The 21089-nt window shown below is 39.7% G+C and overlaps 1 protein-coding gene across 2 annotated transcripts; it reads right to left on the reverse strand.

Moving 5' to 3' along the window:
* Nucleotides 1-1931: 1931 nt before the first annotated feature.
* gal (galanin/GMAP prepropeptide) lies at nucleotides 1932-11806 on the reverse strand. Of its 2 annotated transcripts, XM_039809285.1 has the most exons (7): nucleotides 11713-11806; nucleotides 11226-11306; nucleotides 10404-10458; nucleotides 7662-7733; nucleotides 4170-4256; nucleotides 3067-3138; nucleotides 1932-2347 (listed from the first exon to the last, which is right to left on the reverse strand). In XM_039809285.1, the coding sequence occupies exons 2-7, from the start codon at nucleotides 11304-11306 to the stop codon at nucleotides 2286-2288; spliced, it is 429 nt and encodes a 142-aa protein (XP_039665219.1). In that variant the 5' UTR covers nucleotides 11713-11806; the 3' UTR covers nucleotides 1932-2285. The 2 variants fall into 2 exon arrangements, with proteins under 2 accessions (XP_039665219.1, XP_039665220.1); XM_039809286.1 differs by lacking the exon at nucleotides 7662-7733.
* Between the last annotated feature and the right edge of the window lie 9283 nt (nucleotides 11807-21089).

Genomic DNA, 21089 nt, shown 5'->3' on the forward strand with positions numbered 1-21089 from the left:
AATAAATGTAATGCTGACTCAAGTCAGCTGAAACTCTAATAACTGGCATTGCATAATTTGAGTTTATTGAAAAAAATAAAGCCACAGATTATGAAAAGTAAAATCAAATTTAGACGAAAAAGTCACAGGCTGTGTGAAGTCAACGTTATCATTCATTAAGTCATTCATTCATTCCTTTTCTTTCCATGATTTCATTTTAATTATCAACATGTTATGAACACAGGGTGAAATGCCCTAATATGGGAAATGTTTTGCATTTCAGACTTCTGTGACATTGCGATTTGAAGCCAATACATTAAATCCACACCATTTTAAAAACCCCAGGATGTGCCCTAATCAAATCAAAAGACAACATGCAGATAACAGAAAGACTGACAGACATCCACAAAAGCAATTATAGACATATTAGTGCTCTTAGCACAAGTTATCTGAGACAATCTGCAGCTTCCTAATGTGGGACACTGAAAAGTCTATGAAAAAAGGTCAAAATCACCTTCATTCATGTAGAATAGTAAAATAGTAAGTTAGTTAGTAATTACCTTTGTTATGGATGGATGTAACATGGATAATTCAACACCATCAGACAAATAATGCAATATTCTAGTTGTTATGCATTTATTATGAAGACAGTAAGCAACTATTCTCTAGTTTATTTAACTTAACAAAAAAAACATACAACCGGCATAGCCTAGGCCTATTTGAATGCAAAATATAAAATCTTGCAATTTGCAAAAAACAACAACCACCATCTTTAACAAACTAGATTCAACATTGAGTCAGAATTCATGAACAAGCTGTGAACTGCAGTTAAAAACGTTTGAGACCATTTGGCCTAATGTTTTCTGTTCTACTAAACAAACATACAATCATAACAGTCTTTTTTGAAAAAAAATAACTTCTATAATAACCTCAGAGTCTATATATAATAACATCAGTGTGACAAATCAAAACCAGTCTAGCAAGTGTCACAAACCCAGTCAGTTTCAGAGAAATAACACATCAGATGATGCAGTTTTGCTATCTGTCCACTAGATGGTGATAACTAACCATCTAATGAAATATATTTATCATTGGTACACTACTACTTTTGGGACATGTTGGTTTGTTCTGAGGCAGAATACAGCCTGAGATCCCCGGCGGGGCCCTTCACTCTGCTCCTCAGCACTGGTTCCTTTCAAAGTGGGGTGCTTTCAAACACTTTTTAAAAGGCCTTTTTACTCTTTCTCCCTGTAAAGACTCTGATTACCCTGTTTTCAAAGGTTCTGAGAAAATTGGTTTATTTAACATTTTATCATCATTTAACGAGAAACAACACCCTGTATAAACATCAGTATATATCTGCTGAAATTGTTCAAATTATATCTTTTGCTCTGGATAACAACACATCTTTTATTTGGACCTCACAAAAGACTGATTATAACATTATATTTAAGCTTTAATGGAATTCAGGGTGTTCTCAACTGGTTTGTTATATTTGACAGAGAACAATTTGTAGTTATTGATGGTTACGTGTCAAAGGTCCACGCTTCTTCAAGGTGTGCCACAAGGATCTATTACTGGCCCTTTACTTTTTTAAATCGATTTCAATGACCTGTGTCAATGATATCTTTCTTGATGGTCAAGATCATTTTCATCAGGAACTTGATTAACCCAAAGTGTGATAACAGTAATTGCAAGTACTAAATTACAATATCAAACATTAACAAAACATTAAATTAAATACAGTTAACATAAAACCATAAGTTCTCATGTTTTCAAACAAATGTGGTATATCCAAGACAGTTTTTCATTAACGCAGAAGCAAAGATAATCTGTAAAAGATCTGTTCTTGTTTTTTTTTAACTCAATTGCAGCTGAAAAGTGATAAACATTGTGACTGTGACTAGTGACAGTGACTAATGAAAAGAAACAAATTCAAGTTGCTCGTTGAGTCCAGTGCCATTTGTTTATTTATTTCACTCCATCCTCTTAAATCATTTACAGTACATTAAGATGATAATACGTTGTTGGTTTCTGATTACCTAGATCCACCTACAGTCAGCAGACACTCACTGACCTTCAGTGAATATAACATTTTATTTACACAGGAGAGCAGAAAGATTAGATTTTTGTAATGGGTGACAATCAATCTCAGTGAGTTTAATCCGATCTCTGGTACCGGGACACATACAGCATCAGAGTGGGAATGGAGCTACAGTGAGGTGAAATTTTTAGGGCAGTGGTAGCTGGGACGGCAGAAACATAGACTTGTGTACATGGAGATGAACTGCAGAGAGGCAGACGCATCAGGGATTGGCCAGTTCGTCTGATGTCACAGAGGAAGGCAGGCTGTCCAAGGCTCCCATCTCTGTAACCACACACAGACACGGAGAGAAAATGACTACAGACGTATATGTCAGACAAGTTTGACAGTTCAACCAATCAAAATCCTCAGTGCCATCATATACTTCCCATCCAATTAATATCTACCAAATATAACAATATAAATAAAACAGGAAGCTCAAATCAAGCAGTCTGATTGGTTTGTAACCACATACCATGGCTATGATGTCTAATTCCTCTGAACAATAAGTATCACTCCGCTTTAACTAAGAAACTGATAGCTGGTGCCACGGAGGGAAGCCGTTTGTCTGCACACACTGCCAGGACACAGAGCTGGTTTAAAATCTGCATTACCTTGCTGTCAGACGGCCCTTTACGACAGGGAACTGAACCTGTTTTCTCTACTCTCTTCAAAGCCTGTTTGGACAAAAACAGTAATTTTACCTCGCAGAACACAAGGGTGGCTGCTCTACCACTGCCTCCATCACCCAGTTAGTTAATGTTATTGTGGGACTTTCTATAGCGTTAGCTAAAGTAATAGCCTGTCCGAAAATAATGATAGGCTGCTGAATTGAAACTCTTGACTATTGCAGAATTGTCATTATGTTAGTCCATCTAACACGTTTGTAGTGTGGGGTATAATGAAGATTGTTAGCGTTAGATTTCCCATCAGCATAGTGTAGCCTTCCGCAGCACTCTTAGGCCTTGAACAGGCTCACTTTTAGGTTAGATAAAACAGCATACCTTTCAGCTTTAGATACGACAGGAAGTCAATGACAGTGTGGATGATATCCATATCTCCTATTCTCAGGGCACCTGTGGAGGCAAAGCAACAAAGTGCAGCCAGCTGTCATGTTGTCTGAAGTTGACAGTACACTGTGAACTTTGACAGCAGCTCTGGTAACAACATAGGTGGAAATGAATCTCCAGATACAGAGATATCTTCATCCAAGGAGGAATCTTAAAGCACCCTTTAACATTTCTTAAACATGACTGACATGTGAAATACAGAGAAAACTGAAACAAACAAAGTTGCTATAGGGTGTCACTAAAGGCATGTTCCCACTACATGACTGTAGCCCTGATTTTCCGCTCGCTGACAGGTTTTGGAGCTCTAAGACAAAAGTCCCATATCGGAGCGAAATCTGTGTTGGCTGGTGCCTCACAGACACATTCCAGATATCTAGCAGGCTAAATATCTGCAGCTGTCGGGAACTCTGCCGGGGAGCTGCAGCCAATGAGCGATCAAGACCTGGGCTGATGGGGAAACATTGGGGAGCGGTCGCCTGTACTTTACAGGCTGTTGATTTGTCCCTTGTTGTTCCTTGGAATGCTGAGATAAGCTACTGTAATGTGCCTTTTTAAAATTGCCCCTTGGGGACAAATAAAGTGCTTTGAATTGAATTACTGTATAAGTTGCATTTTCAACACTGACCAAAGTTGTTGTTGCACGTCAGAGCATGTGAGTGGAGCGGGCGGATTTTGGACGGCACGCAGAGCAGATTTTTTAAAATGTTGGACCGTGGCCTTATCTCCCACCCAATCCCGCTCCAATTTCTCTCCGGTATCGCTCACATAATGAGTTTGAAGCCTGCCCGAGCCCATCACTGTGCTACGTTAGCATCTGGTGGACATCCGGCGAACTTCTTGCCAATTCAATTCAATTCAAGACAGCAAGTTGTGTCATGTGGACAATACAGCGAACTGGAGACTTTAATAGTCTTGTAGTGGGAACTTAGCTGAAGGGGATGCAGAACACAATCACGGATTTAACAGTAAGAGATCATCCTGTTTCTGTGTGACAGACAGACAGACAGACAGACAGACAGATCGACATGGAGACAGACCCGTTCTGAAGTCCTCCTCCTGGTTCATGTCCCTCTTGCCAGCCAGACCCGGCTTGTCTCCAAGTGTCCTGTGTCCATCTATTCCATCTGGACAGTGAGGAGTGATCACAGTCACACAAACAGCAAACGGGGCACTGCTGCAGCCCTAAGCTCAACTCACTCCAAATGACCAAAAGTTAAACTGCAGTTCAACTTGACTAAAGTATTATAGCTATGTAGTTAAAGCTGTCATTTTCATGTTTAATTTTCCCAGCTGCTCCGGGTTTTCCCATATTTCAGCTGTGAATAAATTTCTTTAATATTTGCTTGAACTGGAAATATCTCTTGACAAACGAAAATGACTTTACCAAGCTTGAACTGTGGTGTGCTACATTAACATAACAACAGAGAACACACACATGTCCTAAATATGGCACTGTTTCAGAAGCATCATACATTAGACACACATACGTACACAGTGCACACATGGCACCCCTCTACTTAATGCTCGTAAGAAGATCTGAAGGACATTGTTGTACACTTGGTTATTTCAGCATGGTGTTTGGTTTGTAATTGTTTGGTTCATTTCCAAACTTTTTACGGACCAGCTGCAGGGCTTGGCTCACGGAATTGCAGTAAAACAGATTTGACCAACAAAGGAAATAAAAAAAGCACATCTAAAATAGAACAGACTGCGGTTTTAACAGACAATGAAATGCATTTGAATAATAATGATGAATCTCAAATAAAATAAAAAAATGCACAAGCAAAGTGACGACTGCAAACTTCTGCATAATAAAAAAGAATTGAAACTATTTCCCAAGTTGTGACTATTCCCTAATCCAAACAAAGATGGAAAGCAGAAAAAAATGTCTGTGCTAAATTTTTTGTGTGCGCCAAAATGTTAAAGCATTATTAATCGTTATTTGTCTATATTTATTTTACTTTCCAGTCTGTTATAGCTTCATGCTCATAGCTAGTTTGTAGTACAAAATGGGGAGAGTTGCTAATTTTTGTAGTTTTTTCAGAAAAACAGATGCTTAGCACCGTGACTCTAATAATAATACAAACTGGGGCTCACTTTGAATCTTTTGTCTGTTTGCTGATGACTTACGTTAATGAAAAAGTGTATATTCACTAAACTACAGAAACTAAATCTACCTTATCTGTTGTATTCCACTTTGCAGTATTACTCACCAGTCTTTACAAGTATGTGTCATTTTAAGTTCACACACTCTTTCCACAGCTTTACATTACGAGTGGTTGAAGAGACAGCACATTAAGTGTTTGGAAGTGTTTGACTCATCTTAACTTCTTCCTCATCAGCTAAAGTAGTGCTTGAGCTGCTAACCCCTGCACTGTTTGTGTGTGTGTTGAACTATAAGCCCAATTAAAATACATGACATTGGAGTGACCCACAAGGAGGGAAAATAATGTATTTTCATGTTTTTGTGTTTCAAGTATAAATTGCTCCTCCTGTCTCTATGTGCCCTTCCGCTCTCTACATTTAATTTCATATATCCTGATGTGTTTTATAATCAAGTATGTAGCATATAAACTTCCACTAATTTCAATTATAATTTATGTATTGGTTCTAACATCTAAAGGACCCCCGTGGAAAAATGCTCCTTGGTAATGTCAATTAGCAAACTACGGTAAAGAGTCAAGGTGAAAAACTTTTATAGAATAATATTAGAATAATAATAGAATAATATCAAACGGCAGCAGGAAGGCAAGCCACAACTGAAGGTGTTTTTTCTCTAAAAATGACAGCAGAGCCAGTTTTTTCAGAGAGGGTCACTAGGCTGCTATGTAACAACGTTATGCGTGCAGTGTAGCCGGAGCGCATTACTTCTCTAACTTATTGTAGAATGATTATTGCCGTCACATGTTCTTCCCGTGCTGGCATAAAGCTAATATTTGACACAAGCCGTCTTGGTTCGTCTTTCCACTCTTCCAACAATCACTGCTCTGGTTTGGTTGAAATAAACCCTTAATTCACCCATTTACATGTGGAAATTACGGTGGAAAACAAAATGGCAAATAGGAAAACACAACAGCAAATAGGAAAACATGATAGCAAAGGTAGGGCCTATCTAGCATAGGACAGACCCTCCTGATTGGACAGACGGACTGTCTGTCTTTTAACAGACAGTCCATCTGTTAACAGACATTAACAGACTTTTCCATGTTTTTCACCTCTCCTTCCTGTTAAAAGACAGACAGTCCGTTTGTCCAATCAGGAGGGTCGTCCTCTGCTCTGTTTTATGATTTGTTGAAGTGTTTTCCTATTTGCTGTTGTGTTTTATGATTTGCCATTTTGTTTTCATATTTGCCGTTTTGTTTTCCTATTTGCCATTGTATTTTATGATTTGTTGAAATTTCTTCCTATTTGCTGTTGTGTTCTATGATTTGCTGTTGCGTTTTTCTTTTGCTGTTGTGATTTGTACTTCAGGGCCACCGAAGAAATACATAGTAGCTGTTTCATGTTAAACAAAGAGGATCTTACTCTTTAACAAATAGGTCTATCGCTGTAGAGAGCCTTAATGTTGTCAGACACTGGACTGAACGTGTTTCTCTGCAGCCTACTGGACACACAAAGTTGAAATTGATCTTTCTCTTCTAATCGGGTAAATCAGTAAACAAGCATATTTCCAAAATTCAAGTCTTAACCCTCGTGTTGTCTTCCTGTCGACCATTAACTTGTTGTCCTTCCAGGTCAAAATTCTAAATAAACTTTTTTTGGCGCTTTTCCCAAAAAATTTTCAACGCTTTCTTTTATTCATGGTCAATAAACCTAATTTAAATGACATTACACCTAATTTTTGAGTTACAAAAAGTAGAAATTATGATGACTAATAGATAAGATCAAAGGATGTTGAGTGAAGTTTATGTCAAAGTTTAGTCATGATACTGTTTTAAAAACATTTAAAAACATTTTTCAAATACTATGAAATTGAATAAACACACAAAATTCAATGGAAATAATCATTCATTTTACCTGCGAAGAATGTTGTATGGACATGCATGCATTCAAGTTATTTTTTGGGCAATTTAGTTGTAAGAAACCCATATTTCTGATATAAAAAACTTTGAAAATTGATCAAATTTGACCCGAGGACAACACAAGGGTTAAGAATCTTTAGCAAAATGGCTGGAAAGTAACGTTCACTGTCAGCTTCATCCATATAAAATCCAATTATTAACATTAATACAATCACCTAAGCTAGTGTTTGTTCATATAACAACTAACCACTGCAAGTAAACACAGTGTAGTCTAACCTTTCCTACCCAGCAGACACTCACGGAGAGTTCAACATGAACGTCCTGGCTTATAGCGCAGTGAGACAAAAAAAAGCAATGTTTGGATGCGTAAGCACACAGAGAGCAGCAGGAAGACGCACGTCCTCGCCTGACGGGTGACAGAATGCAGCTAAGAGGCGGGATGCGTTGAACAGAGCAATTCGTGGCCTGACACCAAGGCCCTGCAGCGGCCGTACGTTTCTATCTTACATTGAGTGACCAGCTCGTCTCTGCCTCTGGCACTGGGAGAATCCTTTATCTGAATTAGGTGATCAATACGACCTGAAACACAGGATGAGGCAGGAGCAACCTTTACCTGGGCTTCACACACACACACACACACACACACATGCATGCATAACGCACACACATCTGGATACCCAGTCTTCATGGTGATGATGCTATCTTTAAATTAAACTGAATTAGCTGACACAGAGATGAGAAACAGAAGATGAGCTTGAGCTGTGTAACAAACTGTACAGGTGAGCTCAAAAACCAAGGGAGCATTCAAAGAGATTAGATTATTAATATGGTCTAGTAGTGTGTAAGGTCAATATTTAACAATAAACTCATTTACTCAGAGTCTGGAACTAAAACTCCTATCCTCCCCCTACACACACTTTGGTTAAAGGGGCTGTACTTGAAGTACTAAAAATAAGTGGGGCAGAATTGCTTCCAAGTGGCTCTCACAGACCGTTCCCCGACTCGTCAAAAACCGACACTTTGTCACAGCCCTCGGCGTCTGATACCGACGCACAAGGCACGCACATGCACTAACACACTAAGGACGCCATTACTCCACCATATCTTCACATAGAAACTCATGTTTGCTGCTATCTTTATCTTCTGAATGTCCAGTACTGAACCTTTAAAGCTACACTTATCAATATCTTTATATTCAAACTAAATGTGACATTTGGGGAAATATTCCTTTTCTTGTAGAGAGTTCGATGAGAAGATTGATACATCCCTCATATCTGTTTATTAAATATGAAGCTTAGCTTAGCATAGAGAGTGGGGGAAACTAGCCTGGCTCTGTCTAAAGGTAAATAAATCCAGAGCACTGATTAACAGGTAATATCTAATTTGTTTGATCTGTAAACATTTTGACACTTTGGTTTTTGGATGGACAGAACAGAGAGAATGAATATTGAACTTTACATTCATCAGGTGACACAAACAGGACTCCAACTAGATGCTAATATTGCTCTGTGTCTGCTGGATGTGTGAAGGCAACTGTTTGTAAACACGTTCACCTTCTCAGCTTTGTAAAATGGTCATATCTAAATGTGTTTTCAGCTTGTTCCGCTGCTTTAAAACTTACGGAGAGTGTCATTACTTTTATTAACTCCACCTGAGCTTTTTTCTGCTTTGACGAAACAAAAAGTGTGCCGGCTTCACATTCCTCCTGCGCTGTGTAATCTGCTGAGACTTTGATCCTAACTCCGCTAAAGGCAATAATGCCAACTTGCCAATGCATCACTTTTACACAATTTCTATGTGTTTCAGTCTGAAGATTGGTTTACAGCCTTCAAAGCCCCATTTCTTTTATTTATCTGTTTTAACAGGAGAGTGCGTCACTCACTGGCTCTACTCCTGGCTCCGCCTTTGCTAAAGGCTTTCAATGTGGTAAAATTGTTGTTTCATTTGATCTATCACGAAAACCTCCAAACCTTCTTCCATCCACTAATTTAGTGAACATAACTGTGGCTGCCCTGGCTGAGTCGATAAGGCAACTAATCGCTGGTTTTGGTCTCTGTCCACTAAGATATCTTTAGTCCATTTAGACATTTTTTTATGCTTTTTTATGCTGAATGATTTATTTCCTGGAAACTCGTGAGCACATCTCTGCTAAACCCAATATTTAAAGTGGTGCTTTTGCATGATTCTTTGTGGAGAAACTCAGTTTTACAGCTGATAAATATGACTACTATGTTGAATACAGTCCAAGACATAATGTTGTATTTTAGTTTATTTCTATTTTAATTAGAGTATACATTGGAGAGTGCCCAGATTAAGCCCCTCTGGGGGGGGGGGGGTTGTGCATCTCTCCATCACATCTTTTATTGATTGTATATTAATCTGTAGTATTTGTATATGTGTAAACAAACAAAATAAATAAACTAAAACTAAACTAATGGACATTCAGGTGCTAAATAGCTGCTGACACTTGACCAGAGCATGGAATTGATGAGATGATCAAATGTAAAAGAGTTGAGTCTGAGCGCACAGAGAGATTACGTTCCAGCAGCAGCAGAGGCGTGCATGTGAGGGTTGAAAATCAGCTGCATGGATTAAATTGGTGTTAAAATGTTGATATTTCAGCCGGTCTGGAAGTGTCATTTAGTACAAACACTGTTCAGGAATCCAGAACTCAATTATTGTTCTCTGCCTACTAACAGACAAATGGTAATATACGTAACAGACAATATATTGATATCTTGGTTATTCACTTCTTATAGCAGGTTAGTATAGATAAAATAAAACTGCACTAGGTCACTATGCAGTATACTGCTATGAGCCAAAGTTTCAATTCACATTTGTAACGATGTGAGGAAAAGCCTGATCTCACAGGACATGTATATTCATTGCATGAAAATAATCTCTATTACTGTAATAGTCACCAAAATAATCAACGTTAGGTTAATAATTCAACAAAGTCCATGTGTTGGGAAAGCTGTTAGTTTGCAAAATGTGTAACATGTTTTCAGGATATGACAGAGAAATGTTTTTAGACATGTTGGAAGCAAGATGCGTTGTCCCAAACTACATTTCCAGATGTGTTGCAGCTGATTACTGCTGCAGTTTGTGTGTGTGTGTGTGTGTGTGTGTGTGTGTGTGTGTGTGTGTGTGTGTGTGTGTGTGTGTGTGTGTGTGTGTGTGTGTGTGTGTGTGTGTGTGTGTGCACGTGTGTGTGCGCGCGTGTGTGCGTGCGTGTGTGTGTGTACTTACGGGGACCTAACAGGTAGCCAGCACTGTTCAGTGTCCAGCCACGTTTATCCTTTGCCTGCAGAGAGAGACACACACACACAGACACACACACACACACACACAATGATCAGACCACACGTCTTCTGTTTAATGCTGACTAGTTCTAATCCGTGTTTGTGATGTTGTTTCTTTCATCAAGTGTGTCTTCAGTCTCTCAAAATATGAAATATGTTCATATTTAGTGTACATTTAAAAATAAAGTACATCGACTACACTCCCTGACAAAGATATTCAGATTGAGGCTGTTTTTATTGTCTGAGGTTTATTTAGTCTATTTCTGTTATCTTTGCACCAGTGAAACTACATAAAAGAAATACTCAGAAAGCTCTGGTGTCATGTTAAATAGAATAAAAGCAGGTTATGACCTCCGTGCCATTTATCAGGGGGGAAACATGCACCGGTTCCAGCCAAATAAATCTCTGAATAAAAGCTCCGGTCCGCACTGCCAGCCTCTACATTCACTGTGTGACAAACTGAAAGGTTTGCCTCCGGATAAGATCACAACTGTATTCACATTACACACATTATATTATCAACCAACCAACCAATCAATCAATCAATCAATCAATCATTGATTTATATAGCACTTTTCATACATGTAAAGTGCTTCATGCAATATCCCCCAATATGTTGATATATCATTTGACTTCTATGGACAACACTCTACTCCAAGGTAGTTTTTCTACATTGCTATTTGTTTGTTTTACATTTTCCATCACACACACACACACAGGGTAATAACAATACCTAAAGCTGTGTGAAGGTTAAATGTGAACAGCTTACCGCAATGACCAAGCCAATGGTCTCAGACAGAGCTGCGCAAAAGATGAGTGACACACAAACAATCCCGAAGCCCCTCTGCATCTGAGAGAGAGATAGATAGAGAGAGAAAGAGAGAGAGTATTTGGAAAGGTTTCTACATCAGAGAACATTCAGAACAACTTTCTCCATCAGCGACCTTCCCCAAAAAGAGTAAACTAAAGCAGTAATAACTTATCTTCCCCAGAGATTAAATAGAGGAAACTAGAACAGTAATAACTAATCTTCCCCAGGGAATAAAAATAGCAAACTAAAACAGTAATAACTAACCTTCCCCAGAGATTAAATAGAGGAAACTAGAACAGTAATAACTAATCTTCCCCAGGGAATAAAAATAGCAAACTAAAACAGTAATAACTAACCTTCCCCAGAGATTAAAAAGAGGAAACTAGAACAGTAATAATTAATCTTCCTCAGAGAGTAAAACGAGGAGTCTGAAGCAGTAACTAACCTTTGAAAAGACTCTCCTGCCTGTTGCACTCTAGATCAGCAGCAGAAGCTTCTTGTTGTGGTTCGGATGAAATCAGGACTCCGTCCACCTTTTATGTCCTTCTAGTCCGACACTGCTGCTGTACGCGCACGTCACAACCGCCCCCCCTCCCTGTATGTGTGTCCCACACACACAGGTCACGAACACAACGCATAATGAAACTCAATAATATCATATAATGCCATCATCAGATTTTTCTATGTCGCCCTCAGAGACATGGAATTGGATTGAATTGAATTTAAAAAAGGGAAGAAAAAAAATATACATCCATACGCTATTCTTCTGTCCTAATCTGATGATATGTGACTTTAACAATGTTCCAGCTTCATAGCCTCTATATGTGCACAATAAAACATGGTCTTATCAATGATCAGCATCGATTTTTATGGATGGTGATTTTTTATGAGTGCCTTACGTTTTTAATGTCTTTTATATTTCTTTTGTTGCTGTCATCATTGTCTTTGGTGCAGATTTTATTAAGCATTTTATATCAAATTATGTAATTGAAACGTTGTAACAGCAGACCAGTATTGATAACGATGGAGAATAATGGTAAATTACATGTGGGCTACTGTGGCTGGGACAGTACAGGTCCTAAATCCAGGCAGACATTTCTTTTTGATGCTGCATTTTTAAGTAAGTAATTGTTCGTTTCTTACACTGTACTGTAACTTGTATTCTTGTCGTGTCTCATTCTATTTAAGCTGTTCATATATTCTCTCTAACACATGTTTTTACTTGTTTTTAATTGCTCTTTAATCAGAATCATAAATCAGGTTTATTGCCAAAGTAAGTTACACTTACGTGGAATTCGCTTCAATGATTTGTGCATACATAAACAAACATATTAATGAAATAAACAAATACAGAAACAAATATGTATACAAAATAGCTGTTTAACATAATAAATGGGAGGATTGACTGAATGAATTGAGTGCAGAATGTACAAAAAACTAAATGTCTCTGAAATGTGCTGTAGAAATAAAGCTGCCGTGCCTTGCTCAAGTTACACAGATGTCTAAAGTAGCCATAGATAGGGGAGGTGGTTGGATTGCAGACCATCACAGCCTTCAAATCAAGTTCAAATATACTTTTTAACATCTCTCATGCAGGTTAACACAAATTCAAGTAAAAATAAGAAAAGACAAGATAAGAAGCTTTATTGTGATTGCACCACTGTCTGACAGTATTACAACGAAACTGCGTTACTCCCTAAGTATTAAAAGACACAACAACAAACACTACAAATGTAACACATAAAAACATGTTAAATTTTTAAAAAGGCAAGAGGTGAAATTATCCCAGCAGTAAATAATGCACATTACAGATAACAGATTAGGTTTTCCACCTTCCTGATATGAATAACCATGAAGCTGTGGCCCCAGCTCCAGTGTTACTGCTCTGGCCATTAAATAGTCTCACTCCAGGGAAGTCATCAATGGTTGACAGAGCAGGAGGTGTTGTCGATTTAACGGAGCCCATGTCAGCCCAGTTAAAGGCTCAGTATGCCATGGATAATGCTAAGTGTGATGGTCCATGGAGGGAGGCCATGGTTCAGCACCACGGACAGGGCCCAAATGCTTCAGCACCACGGAAAGGGCCAAAATGGTTCAGCACCACGGACAGGGCCCAAATGCTTCAGCACCACGGACAGGGCCCAAATGGTTCGGGACCACGGACAGGGCCCAAATGGTTCAGTACCACGGACAGGGCCAAAATGGTTCAGCACCACGGACAGGGCCCAAATGCTTCAGCACCATGGACAGAGCCAGAATAGTTTAGCACCACGGACAGGGCCCAAATGCTTCAGCACCACGGACAGAGCCAGAATGGTTTAGCACCACGGACAGGGCCCAAAAGCTTCAGCACCACGGGCAGAGCCAGAATGGTTCAGCACCACGGACAGGGCCCAAATGCTTAAGCACCGCGGACAGGGCCCAAATGGTTCAGCACTATGGACAGCGCCCAAATGCTTCAGCACCACGGACAGGGCCAAAATAATTCAGTACCATGGACATAGCAGAAGCTAATTTCCATGAAAGTGTCCCAAATCCTTGTGTCCTCCCCGGGCTCCCAGCATTATGAACACTCGGTGTCCTGAACAGTACATTCTATCGATCAGCATCATTTTGTGTCATCACTGACATATGTAGTGTTCCAAAACGTCCACTTTCACATCTATAAAATCAAACCCATTGCATTGTGGGATTGTTGGTAGAACGTAGTGTACATCCCATGGATGCTGCCTTTTTGGTTCTATTGTAGGAGTTTTTGAGTTTTATTCAGCCTTTCCATTTTTTAGAAAAGCTCTTCCAGATGTAGTTGAGTTTCTTTCTTGAACTTTCTTTTACACAAATTCGGAGTAACCAACTGCTGTACCCCTTCCGCGCTCATACATCACAATACAGTTCCACTGCATGGTACAGCTTAGGGTAAAGCACTTTTCACAAGGTTTTGGAACCATAAGTAGATCAGGAGGATCTCAGGCATCGGTCTGGCTCGTAGGGAGTTAGCAAATCACAGATATAGGCAGTAGCCAGGCTATTCAGGGCTTTAAATATTAGATCTAGTGACGGTTCTCTTTGCCCAATCACTGGTCTGCAGTGTTTTAACTCCACCTTTGCCTCCACTTGGATCTTCAACCAAGGTGGTACCAAAAAAAGTACCAGGTACTATCCACAACCTCTGCTTTTCCACCGCCGGTCACATATTACGGTCACATATTACGGTCACATATTACTGTCACGTGTTTAAAGCAGCCACCGTGCGACAGCAAATAGAACGGTCATGTACTGAATGTCGTTTTGGGAGTCCTTGACAATTGACCTATTGTGTCGTTTAGGTCTGAGGATGTGTTGCATAGAAACCTGTTATGTTTTAAAAGACTCCAATGAGGTTCTGTAACCTAGACAAACCCTTTTAAAGTTTCCCATCAAGAATTATTGTGTTATTTCCAATGCGTGCAGACGGGTTCACAGTCCTTGTAAATGCTCTTTGATTAGATTGGACCTTGTGAGATGATTTCTGTTGGGATTTTAATTTGGTATGGTAATGCACACTGTATATGTGCAGCGTGAGCACAACCTACAACAACAGAGAGAAACATCATCACGATTATTACATATATTACGGACATAAATGAAACAATGTTTCATCTCAGTGAGGCCCCAGTGGCACCTACTGCTGAAGCTTTAAGATTCCCTGGACACCACACTGAGTGCTAATCAGGCCACAAAACTAATAACCAATTGTAATAACATTCCGTTTTTTTGGTCCTTGGGCACATCTCTGCAAAGCAAACACATTAAACATCCTCACACAAAATTACCAAGCTCCTGAAATGAGGGAAATCATACGGTGCTTGGCTGGATCGTAGAACAGTGAGCACAGTGAGCACAATGAGTGGAACAGAGGGGGGAAGGGTGTTTACGTGGACCCATCGGGTGATGTTGAATGGCATGTATTTCATAAATGACTGGAAATGTGAGAAGAGGTGAGAGTGCTGGCAGTGATGTCTGTGGATTATCCTGAGGGACTGGGACATTGTTTTATGGAAAGAGAGGTTGCATTTTTTTAAAACATTTTTCAAAGCAGTGGAGGGCACTTTAAGAAATGTGTGTATTAACGGTATGACTGTATATATTAACAGCCATTGAGGCATAAGTGGCCCGCGACAATATCTGTCTGCATTTCATTGCATTTGTATGGGAAAATTAACAAAGTGCATGCTGAATTGTAGGTATATAGTTTAATATGTTACATTGTTTGGGTTGGTCATATGTAACTTACAGTATGATTGTGAATTTGTGTTGGATTTTGCTAATGTTCTCAACACCATTATCCTAAATTATTAATCAGCACTTGGTTTGGGAGATTAAACAATGGATTTCTTTTCAGAAGTGTACAACCTGAGCAGCTTTGTGTGAGAGAATGTTGTAGTCTGGATCAATGGAAGTACATCTTCAGGATAAAGCCTGACATGTCTGCTCTCTGTGTGTTGCCGATCTCACCCTTTGTTTCAGGAAACAACAACAAACTTCGAGCTAGCGAGCTACACGCTGAAAATGTCAAGTTATGAAACAAAGTTTGGATGGTGCATTAAGGCAGGCCTGCTTGGTTCTTTCAGGGAATGATTGTAAAGATTTATAAAGATTATGTTTAGGGCATTTCCTCTTTAACTGGGACGTTTGGGACTGATTGGTGGGATTACACACGGAGATACACTGGTATGAGCCAATGAGGTTTAACCATGTATCAGCTAATTTAAATACCTCACATTACTGTGTTGTGTCAACAGTTAACTTCATTTAATATTGTATGTGGCATTTTCATTTGTGAGGTGCAAATGTTCCACCAAAACAAGTTCCTTCCTGAGACTATTTAGCAGAGCCACCGTCACTGCATCCTAAATTTAGCTCCGCCCAAGACGATTGTGATTGGTTTAAAGAAATGCAAACAACCCAGAGAGGTTTCTTTCTCCTATCCCAGAATGCATCTGTTGTGTAGCCAGACCTTACTCCACAGCGCTGTGGAGATAGGTTGAGCCGATCTGACGCAGGAACAGAAATGAAAGCTCACACTCTTCTTAATATGGATAGACACTATATCATGTGCCAATTGACACTGCTCTGCATGTCTGCAGGCCGGTGCTTAGCTCGTACAGAGGGACATCATGCAGGGATGGTAGATTAAAGCCTCTGAGACGCAACAGCCTTCAGTAACAGTAACATTGATTTGTTTTATTACTATCATAGTTATATTTGAGGGTTATTAGAACCCATTTAGAAGCCCAGATCAAGAAAAACACACTAATGAAATTCATCTAAAAATGTTTGTATGGGGGGAAACATACAAAATATATTGGTATGTGTTAAACATATTCCCTGCGGAGGTCCAAATAAACCCATGGTAATAGTAAATGCCGCCGCAGGTGAAAAGTACAGCAGAGAGGTAGGAATCCATTTCATGCTGCACCTTCCCTCTGTGATAACACACTGACCCGCCTGAGGATTTACCGTTACTGGCTGTAATGACGGTCACTGCTGTCACAAATTAGCACCTAGTCAGGGCACCGGATGGTGATGATGGAGCAGAGACATCGTGAGACATGATACAAGGGGAAATGGAAGGGAGTGTAACATGTCAAAAGAGAGGGAGGAAGGAACAAAGGAAAAGAGGGAATGAAATGAGAACAAACAGAAGACGGCAGAGTAGGTGAAAGAGAGTGGAGAAGGTGAACAAAAGGAAGAGGATAAGAGGAAAGAGGAGAATGAGCTAGCCAAGCACTTCGTGCAGGCCAGTGTCTAATTCTGAACCTCACAATGTACACTATGTCCCAATGCTCAGCACCAAACAGGAAGTAAAGCCTTTATGTATAGAGCTGCAAAGTAAGTCTTTCGAGGTGGATGAGTGTGTAGTGCGTCTGACTTTCATGCAGGAGACGTGTCTCAATAAATGAACATTTGCCTACTTATCGGTTGGCAACACATTCAGTCACTTAGACACCAATGCAAGGGAAAATAGGGTCCATGTTGAAAGAAAATCTAAATCACCCTTTAACCTTTGGTTTATATTTGAATCACTGATTTGGCCTTTGATTTCTTGCTCAGCCGTACTGAGAACTATCTTCTACTGTAATGTAGCGCCTCCTCTGTCTTGTGGCTGACGTGATGTTGTTGGTTATCTCTAGCTGTCTGGATGCCACATCATTGTGGAGCTGGATGGATTAAGTTACAATTGGTCGAAGTGTTGCGTTGGTGCTCGGAACCTGATCATCCTGCTCTGCTTTGCCTCAATCTTGTTCCACCTCTGTCAATACAGACCGCTGTGGAGGGCTGAATTGGGTTAAAGTGACAGCTAGGAGTAGATCTTGTACACTGTAAACTATTGACCTGTCTGGATCCATGTCTTCAAATCAGGTTTGGTATTACTTAGTGTGTGTGGAATTCATCTTCCACACAAAGGATCAGGACCTCTAGGTCATGGTAACATCCAAAAATGAACATAGTGAGGCAAATGACTAGAGATGTTCCGATACCGATACCAGTATCGGAAAAGCCTCTGATACCACCTAAAATGCTGGTATAGGCAAATACTGGAGATTATGCCCCCATCCGATACGTAATTTAGCCCTGAACAGAATCTACTTTAAAGTAGTTTATTTTCTTTTTCCGTTATGACTGACTGTCAAACTGGATAATAAAAGAAAGTTCTGTGGCGTTTATTGTTTGTGTTTTTTCATGTTTCACATAGAGTATAACAACAATGATTGCAATCATATCACATCCATACAGGGATAGTAGCATACTGCTGTTAAAACATAATAAAATATATAACACACTGGTATCGGATCTGTGTTCGGTATCGGCCGGTACGCAAGTTCAGGAAAAAATGGTATCGGACCATCTCTAATAATGACCCATGGTCAGGAAGATGACGGGCACTTTATTGCCATGTAATAGACTTCATTAACACACCCTTATGTTTAAGTTCAGGGAGAGGGAAACTGAGGAAAAGCCTTTTTTTTCTTCCCCATATTCCCAATTACCAAGAAGGGAGAGTTTGTGGGTGGGGGGTCTGTCCTCATCATCAAAGGAGAGCCAGCAGCAGCGGCGCGGAACAGACCTCTGTTCTTTGAGAATGAACAGAGGTCTTGCTGGGAAGAAAGAGAAAAGGATGTGGCTAGTGAGCTATTTCAGCATCATTCACAGATCCCGGAAAAGGTAGCTGGAGAGACGGCCACAATAGGACAGCCTCAGCAGGACACGGAGCATGTCAGGGTTGAAATCGGCTTTATTTAAAGGGAAATTACACGGCAGCACTGACAGACCGGTACGCCAGAATAAGAGAAATCTATCTAAAGGGTTTTTAATGTTTGAAGTGAAACTGTCTTAAAGCAGTTTAAACAGGATGATAGTAATTGTCATGATATAACTTTCTTGAAACCAGGAATTGGGTCCCTCGAAGCAATTAAGGATGATTAGGACTGATTCCAACTTGGGTTTTATTTTCAAGATTAGAATCTACCCTTTTGACTCTGGCACAGATTTACAGGAAGATACAGGGGAATACAGCATAGATATCTGATTAGAAATAGAGGAAATATTAGATAGGATAAAACCTAATGTAATTCTGCTAGATGGGGTCTGTAGTGCTCCTTTCCAGAAATCAAGTTAAATGGATGGCATCCTGGGAACCTAACGTTCTGTTTTAAACACACCATTAACGTTATGAAACGGTCGCAGTTTAGTTATGTTTAAGTACCAAAAGATAAAAGAAGATAAGTTTAGAAAAAGATGGTGGTTTGGGTTCAAAATAGACGTTACTTCACTTCCGGAACGTGACATAGTTCTGTTTGTTCATAAAGTTAATACAAAAAACTTGAAAAACGTTCTCCTCGCTGAAAGTCCTGTGTATGTTTGAGCCATCCACCCCCCCAACTTGCCTCATCATGTGGAATTTGGACACATAAGGCACACAAGAGAGGTTTCCTCAGGTAATACAGCTCCTAAATCTGAACCTATGATTATTCCGCAGTGAATGAAGAAGGCTGAGTATCTGTAGGTCAGTTATATTCCTTGTGCTTCCCTGCTGGTCTAAAGCTGGGCTCTCTGGATCACTCACCTGCACACATCATTAGCATTTAGAGAGGCTGCAACCATCCTGAGATCCACACCAACACACACACAGACACACACACAAAATCCATCAGAGGTTTTAAGACTCTCACAGTCACACACAAAAGCAGAAACAGAAAAAACAGCAGAAATTTCAGATTAAAATTCTATTTCTGTTGGATGACGAGCATCTGTCCCTGAGCAGTTTCATCCTCAGTGGGACCGTGGGCCAGCTCAGGACCCGGTATTGTGTAAGGGTTAATTTGTCCTCATCGTCTTTGTGTCCTCTGAACTAACTTTGAACTCTTTCTTCCGTCTCCTTAATGCACAGCTGCAACACGAGAAAAAACTGTTCAGGTTCTTGAGCAGTGTTCTGTTCTGATCAGGTTGTGTCATGTTTTAATTATATTCCCCATTTCTATTAAAGTATTCTTTTAGGACATTTTTTTTTTTTTTTTTATAAAGTTAACTCTGAATAATAATTTTCATTTGAACCCTTTCAGTTTTTCTTAAAAAGACATTCTTGTCTATTCAATACTCATGGACGTTCCCCATTTGGTTCATATACTGAAACTGTTTAACTGTTTTTTCTCTTTTGTCATTACTCTGAAGCACCATGAGTTGCATATAAAAAGGTGCTGTATAAATAAAATTGTATTCATATTTTTGGTTTTAATTATTAAAGTATCTTAGCATCACTGTTGGTAACATTGTAATATAAAATATCAGATTATTTGGAGAGGAGGAAGCACTCCAGAGGGTTTGATCATTGAGCTCTCTCTCAGCTAACGGTCATCGCAATCAAACAACACTAAACATCAAGTCATTTTCCTTGGTTTGTGTTTTTGATCACAGAGCTAATCGGCTGTCCTCTCCACTAAACCCAGCAGATGAGGAGCACCACTCTGTCACCTCCCGCTGTTAATAATATGTGCAAATTACACTTAATCACTCGTCATTTAGGTCATCTTCAAACAGAGCCGCACGCCAGCCATCTAAACACATTACATCGTGACATGGCAATTATGTGTTATTTGGGAAGAGAAGGTGTAATGGCTGGCTCTCTTTGTGGGGACTCTCTCTCTTTGCTTCTTATGATCTTTACCGTCTAACACACTGTCTGTGTTCTTCCTTTAAATCAAAATGGGCCACTGTTCCAAGACTTTTGTTTGGAAGATAAATTCAAACTTAGTTAATAACCCAAAAAATGTCTACTTTTGCAACAACTAACAGTATGTAATCCTAAAACACTAGTCTGGGATATTTGGAGTATTAAGAATTCTTAAGTCGTATTCCCCTTTTAACAGATGTATTATAAAAACTGGATACAGCGTTGGAGCCAGAGCCCCGTTCATTCCTAACAGAGTTGCACAGTGGTGCATGAAGCCATCATGGAGCCAAAAATGACCCGGATGATCGGCGCCGCTTCCTCACTGTGCGGCCCAGAGAGCAGCCACACTAGAGACCTCCACCGGCCGAGCCGGCTACTTCCGGTTTAGCACTCCGCTAACTTGAATGGTGATCGAATGATTTAATTTAATTTTATTACAATTTAATTGTGCGACTTACCAAATGTTTTCAGAACGTACGGATCAAATTCTGATAGTGAAATGAGTCATTTTGTGGGGTTCTGACGCTAAAAATAAAGTATCCACTGATTTACAGACGTCTCTGTCTCCATGTAAGTCTGAGGGAAAAGGTGTTTTTGGGCCAGAGGGCATC

This window comes from Perca fluviatilis, chromosome 8 (assembly GCF_010015445.1).
Source record: "Perca fluviatilis chromosome 8, GENO_Pfluv_1.0, whole genome shotgun sequence".
NCBI classification, from domain to species: domain Eukaryota; kingdom Metazoa; phylum Chordata; class Actinopteri; order Perciformes; family Percidae; genus Perca; species Perca fluviatilis.